Genomic DNA, 26,533 nt, shown 5'->3' with positions numbered 1-26,533 from the left:
CGAAATTGGTCACTATGTTGGTCTGGTATCCCATACCATATTTTTTCACGCCCCTCATGTAAATACTCCAACCACGGCAGGCCGTGAGGGTCACGGTGCCCGCAGTTGGTTGTATATACCGTGCCAAAATGTAAAATAGGAACTGTCATAGATACAACAGCTCCTAAGAAGCGGAGAATATTAGCTTCATTTTGACATATATTTTTTAGGTTCCGTGGATGTCTGCTTATTGGGTCGCTGGGATTTGTAGTAAATCCAATTTCACATTGGCTTGTGTCGACCGAAGCCGTATATTATACTCCTATGTGGTCCGTGGCCTGATGGACCATTTTCCAATAGGCCCTTTGCAATCAAAATATTGCACGAATTTTGTTTTGTTCGAATTGTTGTTAGCAACATTCAATACAAGCCCAATTTAGGGATCCCCATTAACTCTTTTAAGACCCCCCTTAAATTACCCCCTGTTTTTCTAATAACACTAACGTTTACGGCAAGATGTCCCCTCCGTTCCATTTTAACGTGCCTTTATTTTTAATAACAACACTTGGAAACGCATTAAAGTTCACATATGCGGGCCCAGGGGCCGAGCGCGCCTGGCATACTAACAGGTATTATTGTAGCTTCATATTGAAACATATTACTTTCAGCTATTTTGTGTTTACACATTCGCCAATTCCTCAGTGCCCGAAAACAAAAGTATTTAACCAGTGTGTCCTTCCCGTCCTCACCTATTGTACTGAAACGTGGACAGGCGGGATCATGGTAATATCAGACGGGAGCCACATGGATTTATTCTGAACAGATGTTGGGCATAGCCGTTCGACGGCGCGGCGAAATTGGTCACTATGTTGGTCTGGTATCCCATACCATATTTTTTCACGCCCCTCATGTTAATAATAATTAACATGAGGGGCGTTAATAATAATTAATTTACTTATCAACAGGTTACAGACAGGATTGTTTAATTATTGTTTATTTTAGCCATTTGAGTATAACGACGAACAGGTGTTCTGTTTCACGATGACCGCTCAGCCATGGTTGTAGTAGTGAATGTACCAATTAGCGTTAACGTTTGTGTGCGCAACGTTAACGGCGTCACGGTTGAAACTGAGCGACACGCACAGTGCACACTATAACAATGTGTACGTGTGCACTCACACAAACTTAACCAAACGGTCTTCGTGAAATAGCACAACTAATATCGGAAACTCAATGACTCGTCACGGATTAGATGCCTTTAATAAAATTATGAGTGTATAGTTGATACTATATGAGTTATGACTGAATCGCTGCGAGCCACTTACTCATGTAGGTAGAGCGCCTCATAGGATATATTATGATATTTTTGATATAGAAACGGAGTCATTTGAACAGATGGCAAGTGTTGGCCGAAGGGTACGCGGCGTTACCCGCACGCCGTCAAAGGACTAAAGGAGTTCGTTGACCAGCGCTGCACCGCTTTAGGACGTCACAGCTCGTTCATTCAAATCTGAGCCTTTTGTCATGTACGGAAGATACATTTTTCAATGACAGTCAAATAACAAGCTGTCTGCATTTCTGAGCTCCTATTGTAAGTTTTGAAGTAAATCTATTATTTTTAGGTGTATGGATGTAACTTCGAGATTTTAGTCTGTCAAATTATTATGGTATATACAAATTTAAAGATGTTCCTATAAGATACTTATGTCCAGCAGTGGACGTCTAACGATTGATAGTGATGATCATTAATAAAACTTTTAGATGATTAATTTAATAGATTAACCCACTAGTCTCGAAGCAAAGTAGCTATCTATATATTGCGATCATCGCAATGGTTATTAGCTAAATTTAAGGCAGTCTTACTAAAACTGTATTTTAGCCAATAGTAAAAGAAAACTATCAGTCTGTCGAAAATGATTGCAATCGCCACACTATAGCTATAAAAATTCCGCATTTAGACACATTTTAAAACTTTAAAACTTACATTATGGACTCAGTGAAATGAATGAATGAATATGCTGTGTTTATTTATGCCAAAGCAAGCGGCGCAAGTCAGCGAACACCACAATCAATCACACACCCACATTCAAGAATTTCTCTTTATTTCTATTTTTTTTTGTATTTTTTAAAACTTTTTTTTGATTTTCTTCTTGGTTTTTTTAATGTTTTAATTAATTTAGCATTAAAGTATGGTAAACAACTTCCGGTTTGCGTTCGTCTTTTCGCGGGGCCGCGCGGGCCCCGTGTAAAACAATTATATCCACCACACTGGAGTTCACACCAATGTCGCTCGAGCGGTTAAAGATTAGCGTTTTTTGTACGCCTGTATGCGTGCGCCTTTATTCACGCAACATCTCGCAGGAACGTAAAGTAAAGCCAACAAGACGAGATAAAAAATAGTAAACTGACTGTTACTAAGTTACATGCAAAAGCGAGATTTTTTTAAAGACTATTAACCATGTCAATCATGACTAACATTCCCCTTTCCCCTCCAATTAAGCGTAAAGTGCAAGGCGGTACGATAATAGTGCAACGGGTGGGGTTTAAACCGTCGACCTTTCGGATATCAGTCCGCTCCTATACCGTTGAGCTTGGGGCTTATTATCTCTCTTACACAATATTGTCAGTTTGTTTACATTCTCGTCTCGTTGGACTTACTTTAGACGCACTTACGCTTGTATACGCAAGAAATACGCTAATATTTTGGCACCGACTGACCCACTGGTTTGAGCGAACATGCCGGAATGAGCTCATACACGCTCGTTCGGTATACTAGAAGCGTATATAGTTGCGAGTGTAATTTTACCAAAACGAGCGTAAAGGTCGGACCGTATTACAGCACAATATTCTCTATGCCGCGACTCGGCTGTGCAGCTTCACTCTAGTGCGGCATGCACCATACGAAGTGATTGAAATATTTTGATACGGTCCGACCTTCAAACGCGCACAAAAAACGATAGTCTGAAACCGTTCAAGTTTTTCCTTTCGGCGGCTCGCAACGTAAAACGACGGAGGAAGCGAAAAGAGAACAAACAAAACAAAACAAACGAGAAGTTCCGGCGGCCGACGCGACACCCGAGCTCCAACTACAGCCACCAACTTATCTGTTCAGGTGGGCAACATTGGAACCAGAGCCGCGTCAGACGCCATTTCAAAACCCGCGCGAACTCGCGGGCAGCAACGAGTATTGCAATATAAGTAAGCTATATTGATTGAATCCTCGCAGTGTAAAAAGTTTTTCTTCGTAAATTAACGCTGCCACCTGAACGGATAAGTTGGTGACACTTCAGCCGATGCCCGGCATGCGTTGATTGTACTATGTCACAAACCTCCCTACAAGCGCCAACAACAACTGTACAAAGTTTCATCACAATCAGATGAATGATATAGGAACGCATACAGGACAACATCCATTTTCATATATTATTTTTATATAATATCAAATAAATTAAAATTTTACTTGCTTCCTTTTATGCTTTTATTCGACTTGGGTCAATGGCCACTTCGCTTATCGATTAAAATCGATTTTTTAAAAATAACATAACAAAAATTCATGAAAAACACTTTTTTAACAGTTCATTTGTAAGATTCGGTTACTTTTATGTATGGGATGTGTACATAACTGATAACTTATATTTATATTAAGTTCGCAATAAATTAAGTCCCTATTTAGTTTTAGTGTGCACAAGCAATAAAACTGGCAATCATATCTCTAGCAAGTCATTTGCATTGCAAATCAATTTCTGCAATTTTTTCCAGGGGAAAGTTACGAAACTTCTTGCGGAAAGACTTCTGCAAGCTTTATTGCTACCGGCCACATCACTATCAGTTGAATGTTCGCAGAGATCGCCAGTGAGGCAGAGTGAACTAGTGAGGAAACCCTCGCTTTCGATCCCGAATCGACATATGTCAAGGCTAGGGTGACGTGAAATCAAAGATACAGTGCCACCAACTTATCTGTTCAGGTGGGCGATTGGAATTAGAGCCGCGTCAGCCGCCATTGCAAAATCCACACAAACGAAGTCGCGCGGGTATCAGCTAGTATTGATATATAATTAAGCTATTTTAAATGTTCGTATGTAGAAAGAATTTATTGCCATTTCTTCTCGAATTTCATAAAATATCAATACAAAATTCTCCACTAGCGACGCCGGCACCTGAACTGATTGGTTGGCTGGAACCACAAGTTGGTGGCACGGTCGTTTCATAGCCTACCTAGCGTCAAATATAGGTAACATTTGACGCCTGCCAGTTTAGGTGAAATGTCGACGTTTTGTTGCAAGTTTCCTAATTTTCGTGAACTGCCACTGAGGTTCGTGCGAACGCGGATGCCGGGCCGGCGTTAAACAGTCATATTTTAAGTTAAATTATACATAATATTATGTTTTACATTTATGTAAGAGTTGTTTGATTGTAAAAAAATTATATGTTTGTTATAACCCTATAAATGCTGTTGCAGGTTTATTTGTCGAGAGCCGTGTTTGCCTTCACTGCGATCACACACTCCTCACCGCAAGACTTCAGCACGGTGCACTGGAATAAGGAAAAATAACCCATAAGATTTCTGGTACAACCTAGAGATACTTTCAATCACACTAATATTATAAAGGCGAAAGTTTGTGTGTGTGTGTGTGTGTGTGTGTGTGTGTGTGTGTGTATGTGTATATGTGTATATGTGTGTGTGTATGCGCGCGTGTGTGGGATCGGCTAGTCAATTATATATTACTATTATACATTGACGGCTTCATTTCAAAATTACACTAACTACACAATAGGGTCTCTAGAAAATATTTTCAAAAAATATAGATTTTTCGCTAACGTCACCCAGTACCGAACGCGATTAATGACGTCACAAGGCATAAATATCAAATATTTTATAGAGTAATATATCTGTGGAAAAATATTTTTGTGAAAAATAATTTATATATTCAATAATTTGTCAATTATTTTCCTTGTTCTGGTCATTTACTTCTTCCAACAAAGGTTGCTTGCAAGAGATTGCTTTAGCAATAAAACCGCCTTTGCACCCTCATGTATAGTTTCTTCTGTATATGTACATATAATAATATGTTTGTGTGTGCAATAATGAATTCTAAATAAATAAATAAAACTGTCTAGTTTTCAGTAATTGATTATCACAGGAGAATGTCTTCTAATCCAAATTATCCATATAGCTAGCAATATAAGCAGTAGCCCAGGTTGAGGGTAGAATTATAATTTACGAGTAGATTTAGCACCAACACACTAAAGAATGTGTCAGAGACTCTATACTCGAACTTTCACACATTATTTCGATAACAGTTTATTAGTAGTGTAAAAAGGGACCCTTGGGGACCTTTTTAACCCCTGACCCAAAAAGAAAGGTGTTAAAAGTTTGACGTGTGTATCTGTCTGTGGCATCGTAGCTCCTAAACTAATGAACCAATTTTAATTTAGTTTTTTTTGTTTGAAAGGTGGCTTGATCCAGTGTTCTTAGCTATAATCCAAGAAAATCGGTTTAGCCGTTTGAAAGTTATTACTGTAACCTTCAATGGTCGGGGGCATTATAAATTTTTAATTTACACTTGTTGTTTATTCATTTTGGATGTTAAACTCACAAGTAGATTTTTCTGCGATTGGTATTGATTGGATCATCATATGAAACTGGAAAGACAGTCATTGGTGACTCACCAGTAACTCTTTGCCAAGTTCGAAGTCAGTGCGAAGCTGGGTGCCAAGTTCGCCCTCCGGAATCTTGAGATCCTCGCGCAGGTCGCCGTTGTCGGCCATCAGTGTAAGGTAGTTGTCATCGGAAATGTCAGTTAACTGGTAGTCCTCACGCTTCACGTGGGGCACGTCCATGTTGTGGGTGGAGGGACATATATCTTCGTATCTGGGGATTGAGATAAAACATTTTACTCAGTTATTTGGAATTTAAATGTGGCAATACTAAGCCTAATTGAATGAACATGTTAGTATCCAATAAATTCCTTATAATGTCTGGCAATCCGCGTTGGACTAGCATGGCACTCTCATTCTGAGAGGAAACCCGTGCTCAGTAGTGGGCCGACGATGGGTTGAGCATGATCCATACTATTATTATAAATGCGAAAGTATATCTGTCTGTCTGTCTGCTATCTTTTCACGGCCCAACAGTTTAACCGATTCTGACGAAAGGTACAGGGTTAGCTTATATCGCGGGGACGGACATAGGCAACTTTTTATCCCGGAAAATCAAACAGTTCCCACGGGATCTTTAAAAACCTAAATGCACGCGAACAAAGTCGCGGGCATCCTCTAGTGATCTATATTCTTCTATTTGCTGTTTTTGGGAAAATTTTCGCTTGACCGTAAAATGATCGCAAAACAAGTACTTAGTTCAACCTGAAGTTGCAACATTGCAGCCTGTGCAGGTACAGCCAAGGACACAAGCCCCGCTGAGCTCTGGTTTTGTACATGGCGCAGTTATAAGTCTCGTCTTCGAATGAGACTTGTTTTGGGTTCACCTGTACTAACTAATTTTTTCAAATCTTTGATTTTGAAAAAAGAATTTGAAAAAATTAAATATTTTTAGGGTTCTGTACCTCAAAAGGAAAAAGAACCCTTATAAGATCATTTTACTGTCTATCTGTCTGTCAAGACACCTAAAGGGTACTTCCCATTGACCTATAATCATGGAATTTGGCAGGTAAGTAGGTCTTATAGCACAAGTGAAGCTACTGCATCGCAGCCCCAATTCGACATGGTTTCATATTCACTTACAGGATTTATGTGAATATGCATAAATCCTGTAAGTGTATTTAAAGCATATTTAGTAGACTTGCAACGAATATTCGGTTACTATTCGGTATTCGGCCTATTCGGCTGCTTTTATTATATTCGGCCGAATACTGAATATCTACATATTATTCGGCCGAATACCGAATACTTAAATAATATATTTTGTCATAGAGAAATAATTGGTAAAATGAAAAATTAAAATCGATTGATTACGTATATATTCATATTTTCATTTCTGTTCTAATCATTTAAGTAGTCATTGGTGCATAACACAGGTACATAATCATCTTCTGAATTGGAAAAATGGAGGATTCTATGTATTTGAATTATTGTGGTAATCAAAAATTTAGAAGGGTAAGGTTCTCATTTCTTTTATTATCATTTATTAAGTAGTCATTGGTATATAAAACAGGTACATAATTTAATCCAATTTAATAAAAAAATCCAGCCGAATACTTTTGCCTAATATTTGGCTATTCGGTCAGGGGCCTCGCCGAATATTCGGTATTCGGTATACTGCCGAATATACTATTCGTTGCAAGTCTAATATTTAGTAAGTTTATTTGAATAAAACACATTTCTATTTTCAGTGACCTATTAATATTAAATTCAACAATATTTCAACAATCCAGCTAGTCAACTAGTCATCATTAAAAATGCAGACTAAGTTCTTACATTAAGTACACCACAAAGACAAACACAAGTTGTCTAGAAGTAGGTGTACAATTAACATGAATAACAAATGAGCTGTTATGCGGCAAAATATGCCACGTCTTAAATATGCGTCAAACCGAATATTTGCATACGCAAGATCTATATTATATTTCGCCCATTATGCTATTTTCTATGTAATAGTGCCTATTCCATTAAAAACTATAAAGAATCATGTTAAGAACTAGAAATATAGAAATCTTAACCATAGTCTTCACTTGCTCACTATTTAGGGTCAGTACAATTTGGTCTGGCGGGAGGCTTCGGCCGTGGCTAGTTACCACCATACCAGGAAAGCCGTGCCGCCAAGCGATTTTGCGTTCCGGTACAATGACGTGTAGAAACCAAAGGGGTATGGGTTTAATAAAAACTGCCATTCCCCTTCCAGGTTAGCCCACTTCCATATTAGACTGTATGATCACTTACAACCATACCAGGTGAGATTGCAGTCAAGGGCTAACTTGTATCTGAATTTAAAAAAAAATTGATGTCCAACTAATTTAAACACTATTGTACAAAAAAGGCTGTGATAATATAAATGCCGCTGGATTCAGGTGGCGCAAGACCGTGGCGTGTGGATGTCCCTACAAGACATGTGGAAGACCCTAAGTCCAGTAGTATGGTCTATCAGTTGACCATGATGATATGATTGTGCCCCTGTACGGTGATCCCAATATACAGTCGTATAAATGAGACGCATAGTCGGGGTTGGCGTTCAATTTTCGAGTACCCTCAGCACGAGTACAGTACGAAACCGCACTCGCGACTCTATGGGCTCGCATGATTTTATGATGAGATGTGGTTTATATGGTTGTAGGCATACTTAAAATGTTAATCGATATGTCAAAGTATAACACTCCTTTTCAGCAGCAACCCTTGAGCGACGAGCTTACTTCCTGCCATTGAATATAAATCGATGCCAACTAAGAGCACTTTGGTGTGGCCGTGTTTGCCGGTCTTGGATGTAGACATATCGATAATCTTGCAGGGGCAGCCCTTGAGTTAGACGAAGCTGTTGTGTTAGGTAGTGACGTGAACTTACTTCTTGCCGTTGAATATATCGATGACGACCAAGTGCACTTTGGCGTGGCCGTGTTTGCCGGTCTTGGATGTAGACGTATCGATAATCTTGCAGGGGCAGCCCTTGAGTTAGACGAAGCTGCAGTGCTAGGTAGTGACGTGAACTTACTTCTTGCCGTTGAATATATCGATGCCGACCAAGTGCACTTTGGCGTGGCCGTGTTTGCCGGTCTTGGATGTAGACATATCGATAATCTTGCAGGGGCAGCCCTTGAGTTAGACGAAGCTGTTGTTAGGTAGTGACGTGAACTTACTTCTTGCCGTTGAATATATCGATGCCGACCAAGTGCACTTTGGCGTGGCGGTGTTTGCCGGTCTTGGATGTAGACATATCGATAATCTTGCAGGGGCAGCCCTTGAGTTAGACGAAGCTGCAGTGCTAGGTAGTGACGTGAACTTACTTCTTGCCGTTGAATATATCGATGCCGACCAAGTGCACTTTGGCGTGGCCGTGTTTGCCGGTCTTGGATGTAGACATATCGATAATATTGCAGTGGCAGCCCTAGAGTTGGACGAAGCTGTTGTTAGGTAATGACGTGAACTTACTTCTTGCCGTTGAATATATCGATGCCGACCAAGTGCACTTTGGCGTGGCCGTGTTTGCCGGTTTTAGAGGTAGACATCTCGACGATCTTGCAGGGGCGGCCCTTGAGCATGACGAAGCCGTTCTTGCGGAGCGCCGAACACTGCATGGGGAACGTGGCCGAGGCGCCGGAGTCCCCGGTCTCGAAGTGAGTATCCTCGATGTCACCCATGGTGTGTGCGGTGCTTTACCTACGGTGTGGAGTGATCTGGTGGCAAAAGATGTTGTAATTGTAATTATTATTGCTCTACAAAACAACAACTTCATGCAGTATCAACTGCTTCTACTTTATATTGTTGTGGTTACTATCCATGACTTTTTTTTCCTAATAAATAATAAGTATTATCCTCTCAAATCAATAATGAGAATTTATTATCCTTCGGAGCTATATAATTTTTCCAAATTTATTATGTACTAATATTATGCGATCGGTCATGTATATTACATTGTGTTACCTGCATGAGTTGTGTGTGCCCGTAAGTGGTGTGTCACACTGAATAAGACTATTGTATTTTTAAGTGTTTTGTGAACATGCTGTGGGCGTACCTTATAATAATAAATAAATAAAGAATGTAATCATTGTACTGCAGTTTTTTGCATTATATTAAATTATATAGCATTATGGTTCTCTTTACTATATGCTCACCATATTTGGCAGTATAGATTTCCAAAAATATATAAACTTCACTTTATGTACACATAAATTTTTGCAATAAATAAATAGCAACTAAAGATAGACTCCTAAAAAACTTCTGCAACTCAAAGGAATGTTTGAAAGTTTGTCAAGTAGCCATCGATGCAAGTAGCAGAGAGACAACAAAAGAATCTGTGACAGTATTTGGTACTTCCTTTGTTATGTAATATTAATATGATTTATCAAACACACAGTGGTAAAGTTACCCAAAAAGTACATTTTTGTATTCCTGTACGGTGATCCCAGGTCACAGTTGTGAAGTGAGACGCATAGTCGGAACTGGTGTATTATTTCTGAGTACCCGCAGCACAAGGACAGTATACACACTGCACTTGCGACTCTATGGGCTCAAATTAAACTTAATACTTAATCACACCTGGTTATCAGTATGAAAAATTTAAAGAAATAGTCAAATTTTAAATTAATAGCAATAGTAAGGTCAAAAATAAATTATTTCTTAGTAATTATTAAATAGAGGGTCTTCCAAAACTCGTAAAATCCACATTCGCTGGTAGTTTTAAGTTTGCTAACTATTTTAAATTATCAATTTCACTAAAAAAGTATGTCAAATTACGTCAAATGTTAGGATGTCACATCTGTGAATCTCATACAAGCTCCTATGACTTGACTGGTAGTCATCATCCATAGTTTTTTTAACAGGTTGTGGTTACTGTCAGAGTGATCTAGAGTGAGTTAACTCTAGGTTTGAACTGAATCGACGACATGTCAAATATTATTAGGCTATGGTGACAGAAAATCCAAGAAAAATAGGGCTACTTTAGGGCTACCTGTGTCAAATGTACTAATATTCAGCGTTACAAAGTTGTTGATATATGGAATAAATTGCCCAAGGATGTGGTTATGTCAAGCTCTGTTACCCAGTTCAAGAATAGATTGGATAAACATTTGGAAAACTCGAAGCACTTCTGACATAGCATCAGCGAAACCTGCTTAGTTTATATAAATAATAATAATTTGACTCTTATAATTAATTATTTATTAGTTCTGAACATTTAAATCAGTCTGGATAGATATAAATTAATTTAAAAAAAACCTGATTCCTATTTAAAATGAATACAAATGCAAGAATTCTCATGGTGCCACCTTTTTTCAAAAATAATTTTTGAAAATGAATGCGTACCAGTACAGTACATCCATATGTACCAGGTCTGGGGATGTGAGATTAACAAATAAGAGAAATAAACTCAATTTATCTAAATATGATTGTGTTAATATATTATTGACATGTTGTTTACACAACTTCAAGAGTTGACAATGAACTGATAATATCCTCTAATAATTACAACCTTGGCATTAACCATACATCATGAATAATGTGACTTACATTGAGCAAGTGAGAAAGGTTATTGACCTCTGATGTCAGTGAACTTTAAAATGAGGTTCAAAAAGGGAAGATTGTTAACATACAAGATTTATACGAGACGATGCCTGTGACTGTTCACACAGACAGGTTTTTCAAAATTCCCACAGGAACACTGTTTTTGACCAGACCCTATTCAGGAGCATGATTCTGGGCAAGCAGCTCTAACCTTTTGGAGTTATGTACAATTAAATATCCTTTGTTTTAACCCCTGACCCAAAAAGAGGGGTGTCATAAGTTTGACGTGTATATCTGTCTGTGGTATCATAGCTCCTAAACTAAGGAACCGATTTTAATTTAGGTTTTTTTTGTTTGAAAGGTTGCTTGATCGATCTTAGCTATAATCCAAGAAAATCGGTACAGTCGTTTGAAAGTTATTAGCTCTTTTCTAGTTACAGTAAACTTCACTTGTCAGGGCTGTTATAAATTTTTAATTTACACTTGTGTAAAGGATAAGATAGTGAGGAAACCCGAATGCCTGAGAATTGTACAAAATGTTCTCAAAGTTTAGTGAAATCAGCCAATGTACACTTAGCCTAAACCTCTTATTCTGAGAGAACTGTGCTCATAGTTCAGCAATGTGTTGATGATGATAAGTTTTTTAGAATATCAATAGTGCAATAAAGTGTGCTTGTCTGTTACTTTTTCACAGCATCATTGCTTAACTGATCTTGACAGATGTTTCCATTTTGAAGATGAAAATAGACTAGGTATCTGTCCTCCCAAAAAAACTAGTAACAGGGAAATCCAATAGCAAGGGTCAGCCAATCTGTGTTTAATGCATTATTTTCACATGAAATGAAAATAATCAAATAATACCTGAATGGCGGAGCTGGGATCATCTATATTTATAACTAGTGACCCACCCTGGCTTTGCACAGATAGCTTATTAGTTTTCATAAGGATCTCTAATTTTCTTCCAAAAAAAAAAAATTATAGCCTATGTCACTCAGGAATAATGTAGCTTTCTACTGGTGAAATAATTTTCAAAATTGGTTCAGTAGTTCCAGAGATTACTTCCTACAAACTTACTTCTTTATAATATTGGTATAGACGGACAGACTTACAACAGTTTAAATACTAAAATTTTCATTTTTAAAACTTTTTATATAATGTTAGTTGCTGTTAAAGTTTACTAATGTAAATTCTGTGTTGTGTTGAATCACCCATATTATTGACCAAAACTGCAGACAAAATTTTAGCTGAATAAGGCTTTCACTACAAAGTTACCAATACTAGTTAGCGACAAGCAACAAATTATTATGCTTAGACAAAATATTGATGACGACTGACTACTGAGCAAGGGTTTCTTCTTAGATTGAATGTAAAGAGATTCAGTCATAGTTTATTTATTTATAGTCTGCCATGTTGGCCAAGTATGGATTGGCAGACATCACACACCTTTTTGAGAATATTTTGAGGAACTCTCAGGCATGCAGGTTTCCTCACAATGTTTTCCTTCACAGTTAAAGCTAAAGATATCTCAATAAGTATTTATTTAAATCACACAGCTCCGAAAAGTTAGAGTTGCGTGCCCAGGATTGAACTCTGGACCTTTTAAATACACTTAACACAAGTGTAAATTAAAAATTTATAACACCCCCGACAAGTGAAGGCATCTTGACAGCTTGACATAAAGTCAATTGACATAATATTAAGAACCTAACGGTTATCTAACCTTCTTTTCTACAAGAAAACTAGAAAAGAGCTGATAACTCTTAAACGGCTGAACCAATTTTTTTGGATTATAGCTAAGAACACTCTCAATCGAGCCACCTTTCAAACAAAAAAAGTAAATTAAAATCGGTTCATTCGTTTAGGCGCTACGATGCCAGACAGATACACAGATACACACGTCAAACTTATAACACCCCTCTTTTTGGGTCGGGGGTTAAAAATATTACTCAAATTTATTATGAATTATTATGAACAATTTTGTAAGTTGGCAATATGCACAAAATATACTGATAAAAGATAGAAGCATAATTATAGACCATATGCCTAGGGTATACACAGATTTTGATGAATATACTGGATTATTCAATAGGTTTTCATTGTATGTGCTCCTCAAATGATTTAATAAATGATGTGTCATGAATAATGGAAGAAATGCATGTCTTGCCATTGATTTTTCAGCACTTTTATATGCAATGCAACATTGATGTGTTGTTAAAATGTTGCAAATTATGACAGATAAGTGAAAGTAACAAATTAAAGCCACAAATTATTTTAAAACCATGAGTCATATGTTGGTTCACACGTTTCTATATGAATTATTAAGAAAAGGGCAAGATATACATTTGCATTAAGGTAAAGTATAGTAAAATTTAAGCAAAACACAGACTGATATGGTGGATATTGTCACAAAACGCACTTTTATATAAATCAGGCACTGCAGACATTCAGTCACGCCTGTATTCGTTATCTACACGAAAATATTAGGTGTATGCGAAAATCCAGACGTCCTAACCCCACCTAGTGCATCGACGCGAAAACCTTTGTATGAAAATGGAAAAGATGATAGTAAGTAAATATTACAGATAGATAAACACCCGAAAAGCTAAAAACATAGTCATGCTCGATACCAGGATTTAGGTATGACATCTGGCCGTGTGGTATTCGAACATGTGCCTTTTAAAAGAGACATCTTGATATTGTGTTCATGAATACTCACTGAATAACTTTTATCAATAAAAACTATGCGTCCTCGCTACACACAAAGTGCTTAGTTTAAATCGTTAAACAAAAGCATTAACCACATTTTTCCACGCAAATTCATTATCATGAAAGGAAAATAGCAGATTTGTCAAACGTGCCGGCGCCGCGTTATAGTTTAACTTTGAATTTTTCACATATTTCACACCGTTACAATGCGCTGTTTTCACATATTTATATTCACCATAGAAAATACTTACGAAAATAGTAATTAGGACTATTGAAAGCAGAATCACGATAAAACTAAGGTATTTATCGACACTCACATGTGACCGACGGGTTCTTCAACCGAAAGGTCAATTTGCGCCTGCGTAGCACCTTCATCACTCACTTCCTGTCGCGGGGTTCACAACAAGGCCAAATAGCCGCCGTTTATTGGCGGGATATATAAATAATAATATCTAAAATGGATAAATCGATTTATTAGAAACTTTATACCATGTGTGATATCTTAAAAAAATCAATTAGTTTATATCAGACTTCATTTTAATAAATAATCGCAGAATCCATTTAAATTATAGAGTAATGTTTAATTTAATTTAGCAAATATTTTAATACTGCTGTACCGACAGTTAAGTTTATGAGTATATCCTCAAGATGGCAGCGCACTCCATTTGATTGACGCGGACCGGCCACCGCCACATAAATTATAGATTATAAAAACTATGAACATAGACAATAAAATTGGAAATTTTTAAAACTCAATTATTATTTAAATATAAATATGAACGAATACAAAGTTTATCTTTTATTACATCAAAATTATCAATATTGTTATTTAATTCGCTGTGAACTTTTCCATTATAAGAATTTTTGTATGTTTCACATTATTACACTAGATGGCGCTAGTAACTTCCTTACTACATCAAAAACATATAGCCTAGTGGTTAATATTACACCTGCCTCTTATTTGGGAGGTAGGGGGTTCGATACTCACCGGTACCGGATACTCACTTCCAATTTTTCGGAGTTATATGCGTCAGCAATTAAATATCACTTGCTTTAATAGTAGGTATAGAAAAACATCATGAGAAAACCTGCGTGCCTGAGAGTTCTCCATAATATTCTCAAAGGTAACTAAGTATGTGAAGTCTGCCACCACCACCACCTATATACCTACTCACGTATTTGGTAATGTAAGCCCATTCGAACCCATTCGGGGTCCTTTTTCACAGGGACTCGATCCCTTGTACTAAGCTTGTAGGTGAGTATAGCTGGTACATTGTACCTACATAAACTTACTTAGTAGCATAGAGTACTTTTTACATACGGGAACTTAGTAGTGAGCCCGCGACGATGGGTTGATTATGATGCTGATCCTGTCCTCCAAGCTGCTTTCGGCCACGGAGACCGCTTGGGAAGAACTTCTACCTAATAATATTATGTGGTAGCTTATACTATATTATGCCCTCATGTGGCTGGCGTAACCTATTTTCCATGTTCTACTATTTTTTCGTGAGCATAAACTTGGAACACTCATTTGAATATACCTATACATATTAGATTTAATATAGGTACCTATTGGATGGCCGCAGGTGATTTGGCACTGGTCTTCTCGTTTTTAGGGTTCCGTAACCAAGGGGTAGGTACCAACGGGCCCTGTTGCTAGCCATTGTCCGTCCGTCTGCCTGTCTGTCAGCAGGCTGTGTATTCCATCATCCGTGAACCGTAGGTAATAAGTAGCTAGAGAGTTTAAATTTTCACAGAATTTGTATGTCTAGAGTCAGGCTAGTGAAAGTAGAGACTGGAAAAGCGCGACAAATTAAAAAAATATCAGTATGGCAGGCTCTCTAAAATTACTTAGTGTGATAGACAGCTATTACAATCGTCTTCCGTAGCCGTCTGTTACAATTAATGTCGTCCTTCAAGGACTTATCGGTTCCTCAATCTATCGGTTATAAGTACTTAGATCTTCGAGCTATGTGCATTTTCACTTCAGCAATCAGCTTCGCGACTGGTTAAATATGCCACCAATATAATCTGAGATTTAACTCTGCAAGTTACAAGACGTAGAAAGTAATAGCGGCAGAATGACTCGCGAGAACACCTAATCGCCCCATAATAACTACATCAATGCTTGCGTAATTGTATCTCTTTTGTGGCGACCCCACGCGGGGGTTTTTTCAACCCCCAGTGATTTATTGAAGAAAGCTTTTAAACCCTTGCGGTCGCCTCGCTTTTGTTGTAGATTTGTGTCTTGTAATATGGCACGGGTCATTACGGACCGATTTGCTCTATTAATTTAATGCTTGCCTTTGCCTTATTTTTTTTTATTTCGTAGTTAATGTTATTTTTTATTTATCTGTATCATAGTTAATTTGTGTGATGTAAGATTCTATATAATAATATGTTACATATTTATATATTAGATTAGTGCTAGCACGCACTCTCCTAAGTACCTACCTAATCCTAGCAACTATTGTGCCTACTTGCCTAGGTAATAGGCATTGTGACTTAGATAGGTACAAGATTAGATCATAATTATTATAAGATAATTATTAAGAGGGCTCTCTCCGTCACTCGCTTCATACAAAGGTAGTTCCAATTTCATTTGAATATTAAGCAACCAAAGTCCATGAAATTTTGCAGACATATTCTAGAAACTAATATCTGTGTCTGTGGTTTTCCAGATTTCTGTTAAAATATTCGGTATCAAAGTTACGCGGTCTTAAAAATTTACATACAAATCTTTGAGCCCCTGTAATTTTAAAACTACATATTTTTAGAAAAATCTAAAACACCACAGACACAGATATTAGTTTCTAGAATATGTCTGCAAAATTTCATGGACTTTGGCTGCTTAATATTCAAATGAAATTGGAACTACGATTGTATGAAACGAGTGACGGAGAGAGCCCTGTTAATAACACGTAACACCAAGCTAATAATAATAAAATTAGACGTATGATTTTTGAGTTTTACAAAGTAGGTAGGTATATTACTTAATTAAGTTTTTATAAGTCTAACTACCTACCATTGGAACCTAGGTAATAGGTCGAACCATAATATCAAGGTAGGTTCAGAATATTAAATAAGTAAGTATAAATTATTTTTTCTGGAAAAGTGACCTTTACTGAGATCTTATCTGTTATGAACCGCTTAGGTCCCTTCTGGTGTCCATGTTTCCTGCCATATACCTACTTAAATAACCTAAGATACTTATATAAGTCTTTTTAAAAATTCCTTGCGACTTGGTACTATCCAACACTAGCACTTCTCCTTTCAGCAAAGGTTGCCTGGTAGAGATTGCTCCAAGCAATAAGGCCGCCTTTGCACACAATTGTTTTTTCTGTTTTCTTCTTTCTGTGTTGTGATCCTTTACATGTGTTTTTGTGTGCAATAAAGTGTTCTATCTATCTATCTATCTAAATTACCTATTTACGTATGCATATTTCAGGGATATCTCTCATGTGTTCCAGCTGCATTCCATGTATTTTTCTTGTCTTTGGATTAAGTCAGATTAGGTAGGTACCTACTTTATAAAATCTCCACTATTTAATAAGTAGGTACTTACAGACCTATACGATTTATAGAGGAAGAAACAAAACAACGATAAAGACGTAAGAAACATTGTAGACGGGAAATGTGCTTTAAATATGTAACAGCTTAAACGATAAACCCGAGGCGATAAAAACGAAATAACTTCGATGTAAAAAGTAAATAAGTAGTAGATATCTAGGTAGGTACCCCAGAAAACGGACAATCGAGGCGCCACGCAATTTTAGGGCACCTAATTAGGGAAATAGGTATAGGGGGTCTAATTAGAACGCTAACAAAAAATTGCCTTTATTATACCTACCTAAGTACTTACTTACTGACTAAACACAACCAATAACCATCTGCCTTATATTTTGAAGTTACTTATAGTGATTTAGTATTTTTCAAATCCACAATGTAGGTAGCTAAAACTCGGATCAATGCCCCACCTACGACGTGGCATTGACCCCACGGCACCTCTCTACGCAACGTTCGTTGAACTGTAGCGTCAGTTAGATGTTTTATTTGCAATACATTGCGTTCTAGTAGCACCCTAAGTATTGAACCGTGTAGGGTTCAGGCGCGGCGGCGTAAGACAGTGGCGTGTGGAAATCCCTAAATTCAAATTCAAATTCAAATTCAAAATGTTTTTATTCAATTAGACTTTTACAAGTTCTTTCGAATCGTCAAAAGCATCTACCACTGGTTCGGAATGCCTTTCCTACCGAGAAGAACCAGCAAGAAACTCGGCGGTTGCTCTTTTCAAAGATTTGATATACAATATTATGCCATGTATAAAAGCAATTGAAGTCCTGCGCATTGCTGGAGCGAATCGAAGTTTAAATCCACGCTTTTTTATCATTTACATAATCTTCGATAGTATAATATGCTTTTCTCAAGAGCATATTTTTAATAGATTTTTTGAACCTGTGTAAAGGCAAGTCCAAAATTGACTGAGGAATTTTGTTATAGAAGATTATACCCATTCCCACAAATGACTTTTGGACCTTCCTGAGACGGAGCGTAGGAGTCGCAAGCCTGTTACGGTGTCTAGTCAGCCTGTTGTGTAGATCGCCAACCTTCTTGTAACTAAGAATATTTTGTCTTACAAAAATTATGTTGTTGTAAATATATTGAGAGGCTACGGTAAGGATACCTATTTCCTTAAATTTTTCTCGAAGTGAATCGCGTGGTTTTAAGTTATAAATTGCGCGTATTGCCCTTTTTTGTAATACAAAAATTCTCCCAATATCTGCCGCTCTACCCCATATTAAGATTCCATAAGACATAATACTATGAAAATAAGCAAAATATACTATCTTTGCGGTCTCCACGTCAGTTAATTGTCGAATCTTTCTAACCGCGTAAGCAGCAGAGCTTAGTTTGCCAGCAAGAGTTGATATATGGGTGCCCCATTGCAGCTTCGCATCTAAGGTTATCCCCAAAAATGTAGTAGTCTCTTCTATTTTCAAAATATCATTATTTATCCTTAAATTAATGTTACTTGTGTTCTTGGTATTGGGCAGTGCGAATTCAATACACTTAGTTTTTTTTGCATTTAAAAGTAGATTATTTACAGTAAACCAGTGAGTTACCTGAGATATGGCACCATTTATATCGTCAAAATTGTCCTTATTTCTATCGACTTTAAAAATCAAAGACGTATCGTCAGCAAATAGTACGATATCGCAAATATTTTGGACTACATATGGTAAATCGTTTATGTATACTAAGAACATGAAAGGACCTAGAATAGAGCCTTGAGGAACACCCATTAGTGAGGCTGATCCGGATGACTTCACATCATTCACACATACTGTTTGAATACGATCACTAAGATAGGACGCAATGAGACCAAGCGCAGTGTCTTTGATTCCATAGTGGCTCAATTTAACTAAAAGAGTCTCGTGCTCAACGCAATCAAATGCCTTGGATAAATCACAGAAAATACCAATGGCATTCTGTGACCCCTCCCACGCATTGAATATATGCTTTAACAGCATTGCGGCCGCGTCGGTTGTTGATCGACCTTTAGTGAAGCCATACTGTTCAGAATGGAGTAGCTTATTAAAATTGAAATGCTGAAGCAGTTGGTTGAGCATGATTTTCTCAAATATCTTGCTCAGTGTTGGCAAAATTGAAATTGGCCTGTAATTGTTTGGGTCACTTTTGCTACCCGATTTAAAAAGAGGTATCAATTTACTACATTTCATGAGATCTGGAAAAGCGCCTGTATCCACAGACTCATTAAAAATTAAGGCTAGATATGGCGCAATAATATCAATAATATTGTTAATTATTTTTACTGATATTCCCCACAGATCTCCGGTTTTTTTGCTTTGTAAAGATTTGAACACTTTAACAATGTCATATGGAGTAACGTATTCAAACCTAAACAACACACCGCATTCAGTGACATTGGCCCTGAGAAGATCATAGGCTTCTGTTGGTGAAGAGCTAAGGGAACTAGTAGTGATGACTGGAATGTTCTGGAAAAAATTCTCAAATGTATTTGCAATTTCAATACTGGAGTCAATAATACGGTTATTAATTTTTAGCTCCAATTTATTGTTATGCACTTTTTGTTTCCCAGTTTCATCCGTGATGATATCCCAAGCTGCTTTAATTTTATTATCAGAATTAATAATTTTTTGCTTTATGCAGAGTGACTTTGCTTGTATGCAAACCTTTTTGAATAATTTTGAATAATTTTTTACATATTCAACAAATGTGGGAGTGTAGTTATATTGTTTTTCTGCATACAAGTCGAACAACTTATTTCTACTTTTATAGATGCCAACAGTAGCCCAGTCACTAAATTTAAGATTTTTAAACAGTTTTTTTTCTACAATTTTAAAGGTAGAATTAAATTGAGAGTTTATGAGATCAAAAAAAGCATTATAGTGTTCATCCGGACCACCCTGAGTAAAGTCAAGTTTAGGTAAAGCAGTTAAAACCTTTAGTTTGAACTGCTCTACCTTTTTAGTGGTTACTGGCCTATACTTTATTAACTTTGTTATGTCTTGATTATCACTGGGAACAGATATCATTTGTCCACAGTGATCGGATCTTAGATTCGTCATGATCGATTTTGCGACAATCTTACAGTCACAGAAAATGTTATCTATACAAGTGGCTGAATTTGCAGTTATCCGTGTTGGTTCATTGAAAATTTTCTGTAAATTAAAGCTTTTAAATAAATTGAGTAATCTGTCAGTAAAAGAAGTGTGAAGCAAAATATCAATATTGAAGTCTCCACAAACTAATATCTTTTTTGATGACCTACATATCCGCCTCAAGGCCTCTTCCATAACGTCCTCAAACAGAACAAAGTCACCTGAGGGGGGTCGGTACACGCAGACGACAATATAGCGCTCCAGCTCAACACAGGACAGCTCAATAGTGCGTTCCAATGAAAGATTAACAATGTCTTTCCGTTCTTTATAATTGATATTGTTGCGGGTTAATATTAAAGACCCTCCGCGTATAGCTTTCTTTCTAGAGAACGCACTTGACAATTGATAATGTTTTAAATTTACTATTAATTGATAACTATTGAGCCAATGCTCAGTGAGGCATAAGATGTCAATATCAAATTTTTTAATAAATAGTTCTATCTCATGTTCTTTGCCAGATAAGCCCTGAATATTTTGGTGTACAAGATTGATTTTACATAGCTTATCTGTTGTCGCACTACTTAGTTTAAAATCTTATTACTGTTTACAGTAGTGTCCATGCAACTATTTGTATCCAAACTATTATAATAGTTTGTATCCAACGTAAAAAAACTGGAATTAGTAGTATTACTAATTAGGTCTATATTATTAGTACAACATGTACCGTTTTCAAAAGAACTCAAGCTAAAAATAGCTGTGTCTTGTATATTACAAGCTACCAAGGTAGCTATTTGTTTCTTATAACTAAGGGGCAAGTACATTGTATCCTTTGTCAGTGAAAATTTTTTTATAAAATTATTCGTGTCTATTATGTGAATATAATCCCTATGGCCAAAACTTAAATTATTAATAAGCATGTTGAGTTTATAGACATACCTATTTTGTGCTGGGGTTAAAGTGCAAGAGTAAGGAAAAGTGCACAATATGAATTTACAACCCGTATTTTCTTGTAGGTCCAATAGGTATGCAAAACTTCTTAAAATTTGTTTTTTTGTTATTTGCATGCTGTCACCTATCAACAAGACAACTGTACTATATTTATCTAAACAGCAGCCTTTTAAATTTTCAATTATATATTCATATGGTGCCCCTGGGTTACATATGTTGATCACTGTTTGATGTAATTTATTACTTATTAAATGACCAAAGTCTTTTCCCAATCCATCTGAAACAACAAATGTTTTCCGCTGAGGGCAATGTAACGAGGAACCATTGTTTTCACAGCCTTTTTGTTGTCCTATACACTGACTGTCCACTGGCATTTCGTCCGGAACCTTATTTGAGCACTCACATCTATTAATCAGAGAGTCAAGACGATCTATATTATAATTACTTAAGGCTAACAGCTCATCAGCGGCCAGTATATGCTCACCGACCTGTTTCTGTGACAGCTCGTACTGGGAAGTAACTGTTTTCAAGGAGTTTTCCAGTTTTAGAATCTCCTCATTAAGACTCCGAACGTCAGTTTCATATTGAACTCTCATCTCTTGCAGTGAGGAACAATATGTATTGAGCTTATTTAATAAATCTGAACGTTCTTTTCTAAGCCTAATGTTTTTATTACATAATTTCTGAAATTTTATTAATTTTTTCGTTTTTTTAATTAATTTACCAATTTTGATGTATTTTTTAATTTTTTTGTGACTATTTAAATGGATAGTTTCTGAATGTGGCTTATTATTAGCAGCACAAGGGCTGTCACAGGTCAGGTCAATTGTCACCACTGGTGCTGTTGAGGATGAAGCAAGCAGCTCATCATACAAGTTATTTGTTTTTTGTGTTTCATAACTTGCTATTTGTGACTGAAGGTCACAAATTAACTGTTGAGATTGGCTTAATTCATCCTCTAACATAGATATCTTTCCCAGAGCCTCTTCATAAGTTTGTATGCACTGATTGAACGACCCTACTGCCAACTGAAGTTGGTCGCGCTCCTCTGATAACAAAGTATGAGCGTTGTGCAGGTTTGCAAGTTCAGACTTTAACTGTGAGTTCCTAGCAATAATGATCCTCATCTCAGCTTCACTTTCATCTTGTTCCTTCAGTAGTTGGGTATTTAATTGTTTCAGTGATTTTATTTCGTGTAAAGCATTTTTCAGTTTCTGTTGTTCTTCAAGAGCGGCAGCTTTTCTGGTGAACATAGGAGCCATCTTGTACTATATACCTGAAACACACCAATAGATATATGTAAGTGAAGGAAATGGAAAGTGTTAGGAGTCTAGCAGAGAGAGGATGAGAGACAGCGAGATAACAAAGGTGAGATAAGTTAATAGACTAGGAAGAAAAGTTAAAATTAGTTTCCTGGTATGTTGACTAGGTTTATTACCTATATCATAAAATAAACTAAACAAGTAATAAGTAGGTACTTGATGCAAACACAAATAAAGAGGCCATAGGAAAATTTAGTCAGACTTACACTATGCCTAATAACTATTTATACCTAACTCAGGTGGACTATGTCGTACTGTAATCATTATGTGTACAGTGGAATGTTAGTTTTGTCTGAGGCAGTAGGTACAGACTGTACAGATCATTCTTCAACTTCACTTCCACTGTAAGTCAAGCAAAGTGAGAACAAGTTTTGCCTAAGTGTGTGGAGGGACGTGTCTCGAGATTCTCGAGTATGTACGAATACCTATCGTGTAGGGAGTGTTGGATTACTGAATAAGTTGTATAAAATAATAACAGATACTCCCCCGGTAAAAGTCCGTTATAGGTTATTGAATCACGTCACACCGCTCACAAGTCCGTCTCACTGGTGCTGGTTGGCAGTAGATCGGTATTGAAATTATGATTTATCACAAAATACACTTTGATTACAGTTGTTTTACAATAATTGTAGTCTTATTTAAATGTAAATTTACTTAAAATTGTAATTAAAATTAAACAGCTGATTTTCAGACATGTCAGCTTCAGTGTTGTGTGTAAAAGAGAGTTATGTCCAGCCGTGGGCGTCATTTTATAATTTTTTTACGACTTGTTATGTAGGGGACAAAATCCGATAGGTACCTACTTAGTTACTTATGGGTTTTGCTTTTGACATTTGAGTTTCATAGCAAAGACGAATTTTCGTTTGCTTTCTGCTGAAACCTACCTACCACCGGACAAAATGTAAAATAAGTAGGTACTACTTAGGTACTTAGGTAGGTAGGTAGTACTTACTATCCATACTAATACTTACTTATTATAAATGCGAAAGTGTGTCTGTCTGTCTGTCTGTCTGCTACCTATTCACGGCCCAACAGTTTAACCGATTCTGATGAAATTTGGTACAGGGTTAGCTAATATCCCGGGGACGGACATAGGCTACTTTTTATCCCGGAAAATCAAAGAGTTCCCACGGGATTCCTAAAAACCCATCCGCTTAACCGATTTGTATGAAATTTGGTAGGTACCGAGGTAGCTTGCGTCCATGTAATTGACATAGACATTATGTCCCGGAAAATCAAACAGTTCCCACGGGATCTTTAAAAACCTAAATCCATGCGGACGTCGCGGGCATTCTCTAGTAAGTAATACATTTGTCTTTAAACCATACTACCACTTTTGGTTACAATGCTTAGGCGTAGTAGGGTAACAACGGAATAATTTCAGCATAAATTCTCCTTAAGAGCATTAGTCGTCGACTCGTCGCGCCATTAAGCGATTGCGCAAAAGACCGTCCAAATGTAATCATTTACCATATTATTATCATTTTGCCGACTCCAGCGTCCGCAAACTCCATTTTGCCGCCTAAATACGGGTGTGGAGCCAATTTTTTAAATGCGGTACGCTCAAAATAAATTATGTAGCAAATGGGGAAGGCGCAATGGCCAAACAAGAAATAAAACGGATGAGCGCGACTAGCGACCCGCCAGAGGGAGACGGATATATGACTCCACCTCCTTCCCCCTTCTCTAACCTACAGTACCCCCCATCCCATCGTTCCACTTGAAGACGGCCCCGACTAAGCTATCGTTTTATTGTCACTTACACCTTGCCAAAGATTTGTTTACTGTTGAAAATCTCTTGTCTGTAATCCGAGTTAGTTATGTCTATTGGGGTAAGGTTGAAACTGGTGTGTTATTTTGGTCAGATGTTATCGACATTGAGATAAGTTTGTTTAGGATTGTCTTAGTTTAATTTGTTAATGCTGTTGCATTAGGGGTTCTAGTTATATTTCATACTTTGTTATCGATGATAGCTTAATACTTTACTTCGGCTATCCATCTCGGTGTAATAATGCAGTAAGATGGGTTTTCCTACTCAAGTAAGTACCTACCTACCTACTTAAACGTAGGTCACCTAAGACTAAGAATCATCTTACAAGGCCGCGATTACACTTGTAAGTTTTACTCACGTAGGTAGGTAAGTAGCTTACTTGATTTAATTGACAACTTTACTAAGGTAAATGACACTTATAAGAGTGCTTACATTAGTTTTGTCGTAAGTTAATCATGGAAGCTACTTAAGTGATTAGGTAAAACTTACAGGTGTAGGTAATTGCACCCTAAGTTACATGCTCTACAAAAAAAAAATAGTCAAAGCTCTTTTTATATTTATTAGCTCACATTATATTTATTATATATTACCTAAATGAAGCCCGCGACTTTATCCGCTTAGCTTGTTTTTAAAATGCCATTTAAAAAAAACTCCGATGCGACGTGTACGACCAGACAGACTAACAAGCACGTAGGTACATTTCCGCATTTGAATAATATTCGTCGAACTCATTATCATGGATTTTACAGTAGGTAGGTGTATATTTTAATATCACCTAGTACTTATGTAACTTACTAAGACCGTATGTAGGTACTTTTACAAGGGAAAGAAACTCAAGAATAGGTAATCATAAATTATAATTACTTATTAAGTAAATACGCTCTACGATCTAGTAGATACGTCTACGACTCACTGCTACGAAGTGCTACGAAGCCCACCAACAACAAAAGCCCTAATATCTTAATTTCGTAATCAAACTCAAAAGAAAAGTTGTCGTCAATTCAATTTGCATTGAAGGAGGATCGAGTAACGACCAAATTAAGTTTCCGAACTGATCAGAGAGCATGGACAAATTGGATTATCGTCCCGCGCAGTAATCTGACCGGCCGGTCACTTAATTCTCGTTCTCATTCACTCAATCTTTACGCGTCGACAGACGTGCCGATTTGCATTAATTCACACTTTAAAGTTTTAAGCTAAGTATTTGATGATATTTTACTAAGAATCGAATTGATCAGAGAATATTGACAAATTGGATTATCACACCCACACACACACACACACACACACACACACACACACACACACACACACACACACACACACACACACACACGCGCGCGCGCGCACACACACATACACACACACACGCCCACACAAACAAACACAAGTGCACACACACACAGACACACATACACAGTCATCTATAATTTTAGCCTAGTTTGAATATTAGAAATTAATTAAGAAAACTTTAAACTTTGTACTCCTACCTTCTGCAATACAGGTATTTCCTAGTGCAGAAGGTAGGAATCTCAATCTTGCTATGTAACTCATGTATGTATAAGTATCAATAAATTATTAAATTATTATTATCGTCTGAACGGTCGGTTACTTAATTCTCGTTCTCATTCACTCAATCTTTACGCATCGACAGACGAGCTGATTTGCAATAATTCACACCCTAAAGTTTAAGCTAGTTGATGCTACTTTATTAAGAATCGAATTGATCAGAGAATATTGACAAATTGGATTATCGTCTGAACGGTTGGTTACTTAGTTCTCGTTCTCATTCACTCAATCTTTACGCGTCGACAGACGTGCTTATTTGCAATAATTCACACTCTGAAGTTTAAGCTAGTTGAGTTGATGATACTTTATTAAGAATCGAATTGATCAGAGAGCATTGACTAATTGGATTATCGTCTGATCGGTTGGTCACTCGACCTTTAAGTGTCTACAGACGTGCCAACATACAATTCCAATTTACATCCCTATTA

The 26,533-nt window shown here is 37.0% G+C and overlaps 2 protein-coding genes across 4 annotated transcripts; both read right to left on the bottom strand.

Annotated features, from left to right (window-relative positions):
- Positions 1–1,257: 1,257 nt before the first annotated feature.
- Positions 1,258–14,278, bottom strand: LOC123873823 (eukaryotic translation initiation factor 5A). Of its 3 annotated transcripts, XR_006797775.1 has the most exons (5): positions 14,103–14,238; positions 9,076–9,320; positions 5,650–5,851; positions 3,905–4,512; positions 1,258–3,083 (listed from the first exon to the last, which is right to left on the bottom strand). XR_006797775.1 is itself a non-coding variant. In XM_045918894.1 (4 exons), the coding sequence occupies exons 2-4, from the start codon at positions 9,282–9,284 to the stop codon at positions 4,441–4,443; spliced, it is 483 nt and encodes a 160-aa protein (XP_045774850.1). In that variant the 5' UTR covers positions 9,285–9,320; positions 14,169–14,278; the 3' UTR covers positions 1,258–4,440. The 3 variants fall into 3 exon arrangements, 2 of the variants coding, with proteins under 2 accessions (XP_045774850.1, XP_045774849.1); XM_045918894.1 differs by having other exon boundaries at positions 1,258–4,512; positions 14,169–14,278; XM_045918893.1 differs by having other exon boundaries at positions 1,258–4,512.
- On the bottom strand, positions 10,177–23,471 carry LOC123874049. The gene is made up of 2 exons (XM_045919208.1): positions 21,830–23,471; positions 10,177–10,182 (listed from the first exon to the last, which is right to left on the bottom strand). The coding sequence occupies exons 1-2, from the start codon at positions 22,703–22,705 to the stop codon at positions 10,177–10,179; spliced, it is 882 nt and encodes a 293-aa protein (XP_045775164.1). The 5' UTR covers positions 22,706–23,471.
- Positions 23,472–26,533: the final 3,062 nt, after the last annotated feature.

Source organism: Maniola jurtina, chromosome 17 (genome assembly GCF_905333055.1).
Source record: "Maniola jurtina chromosome 17, ilManJurt1.1, whole genome shotgun sequence".
In the NCBI taxonomy this organism is placed as follows: Eukaryota; Metazoa; Arthropoda; class Insecta; order Lepidoptera; family Nymphalidae; genus Maniola; species Maniola jurtina.
The sequence above is the reverse complement of the archived record's forward strand: the minus strand, read 5'-3'. Positions and strand labels throughout refer to the sequence as shown.

What these genes read in the sequence shown, in the direction of transcription:
- LOC123874049 (XM_045919208.1), bottom strand. Translation starts at nt 22,705, where the DNA reads ATGGCTCCTATGTTCACCAGAAAAGCTGCCGCTCTTGAAGAACAACAG.
- LOC123873823 (XM_045918894.1), bottom strand. Translation starts at nt 9,284, where the DNA reads ATGGGTGACATCGAGGATACTCACTTCGAGACCGGGGACTCCGGCGCC. An exon ending in GATATATTCAACGGCAAGAA is followed by an intron (nt 5,852 to 9,075) that starts GTAAGTTCACGT and finishes CTCAATCCCCAG; the next exon opens with ATACGAAGATATATGTCCCT. An exon ending in AACTTGGCAAAGAGTTACTG is followed by an intron (nt 4,513 to 5,649) that starts GTGAGTCACCAA and finishes TCCTTATTCCAG; the next exon opens with TGCACCGTGCTGAAGTCTTG.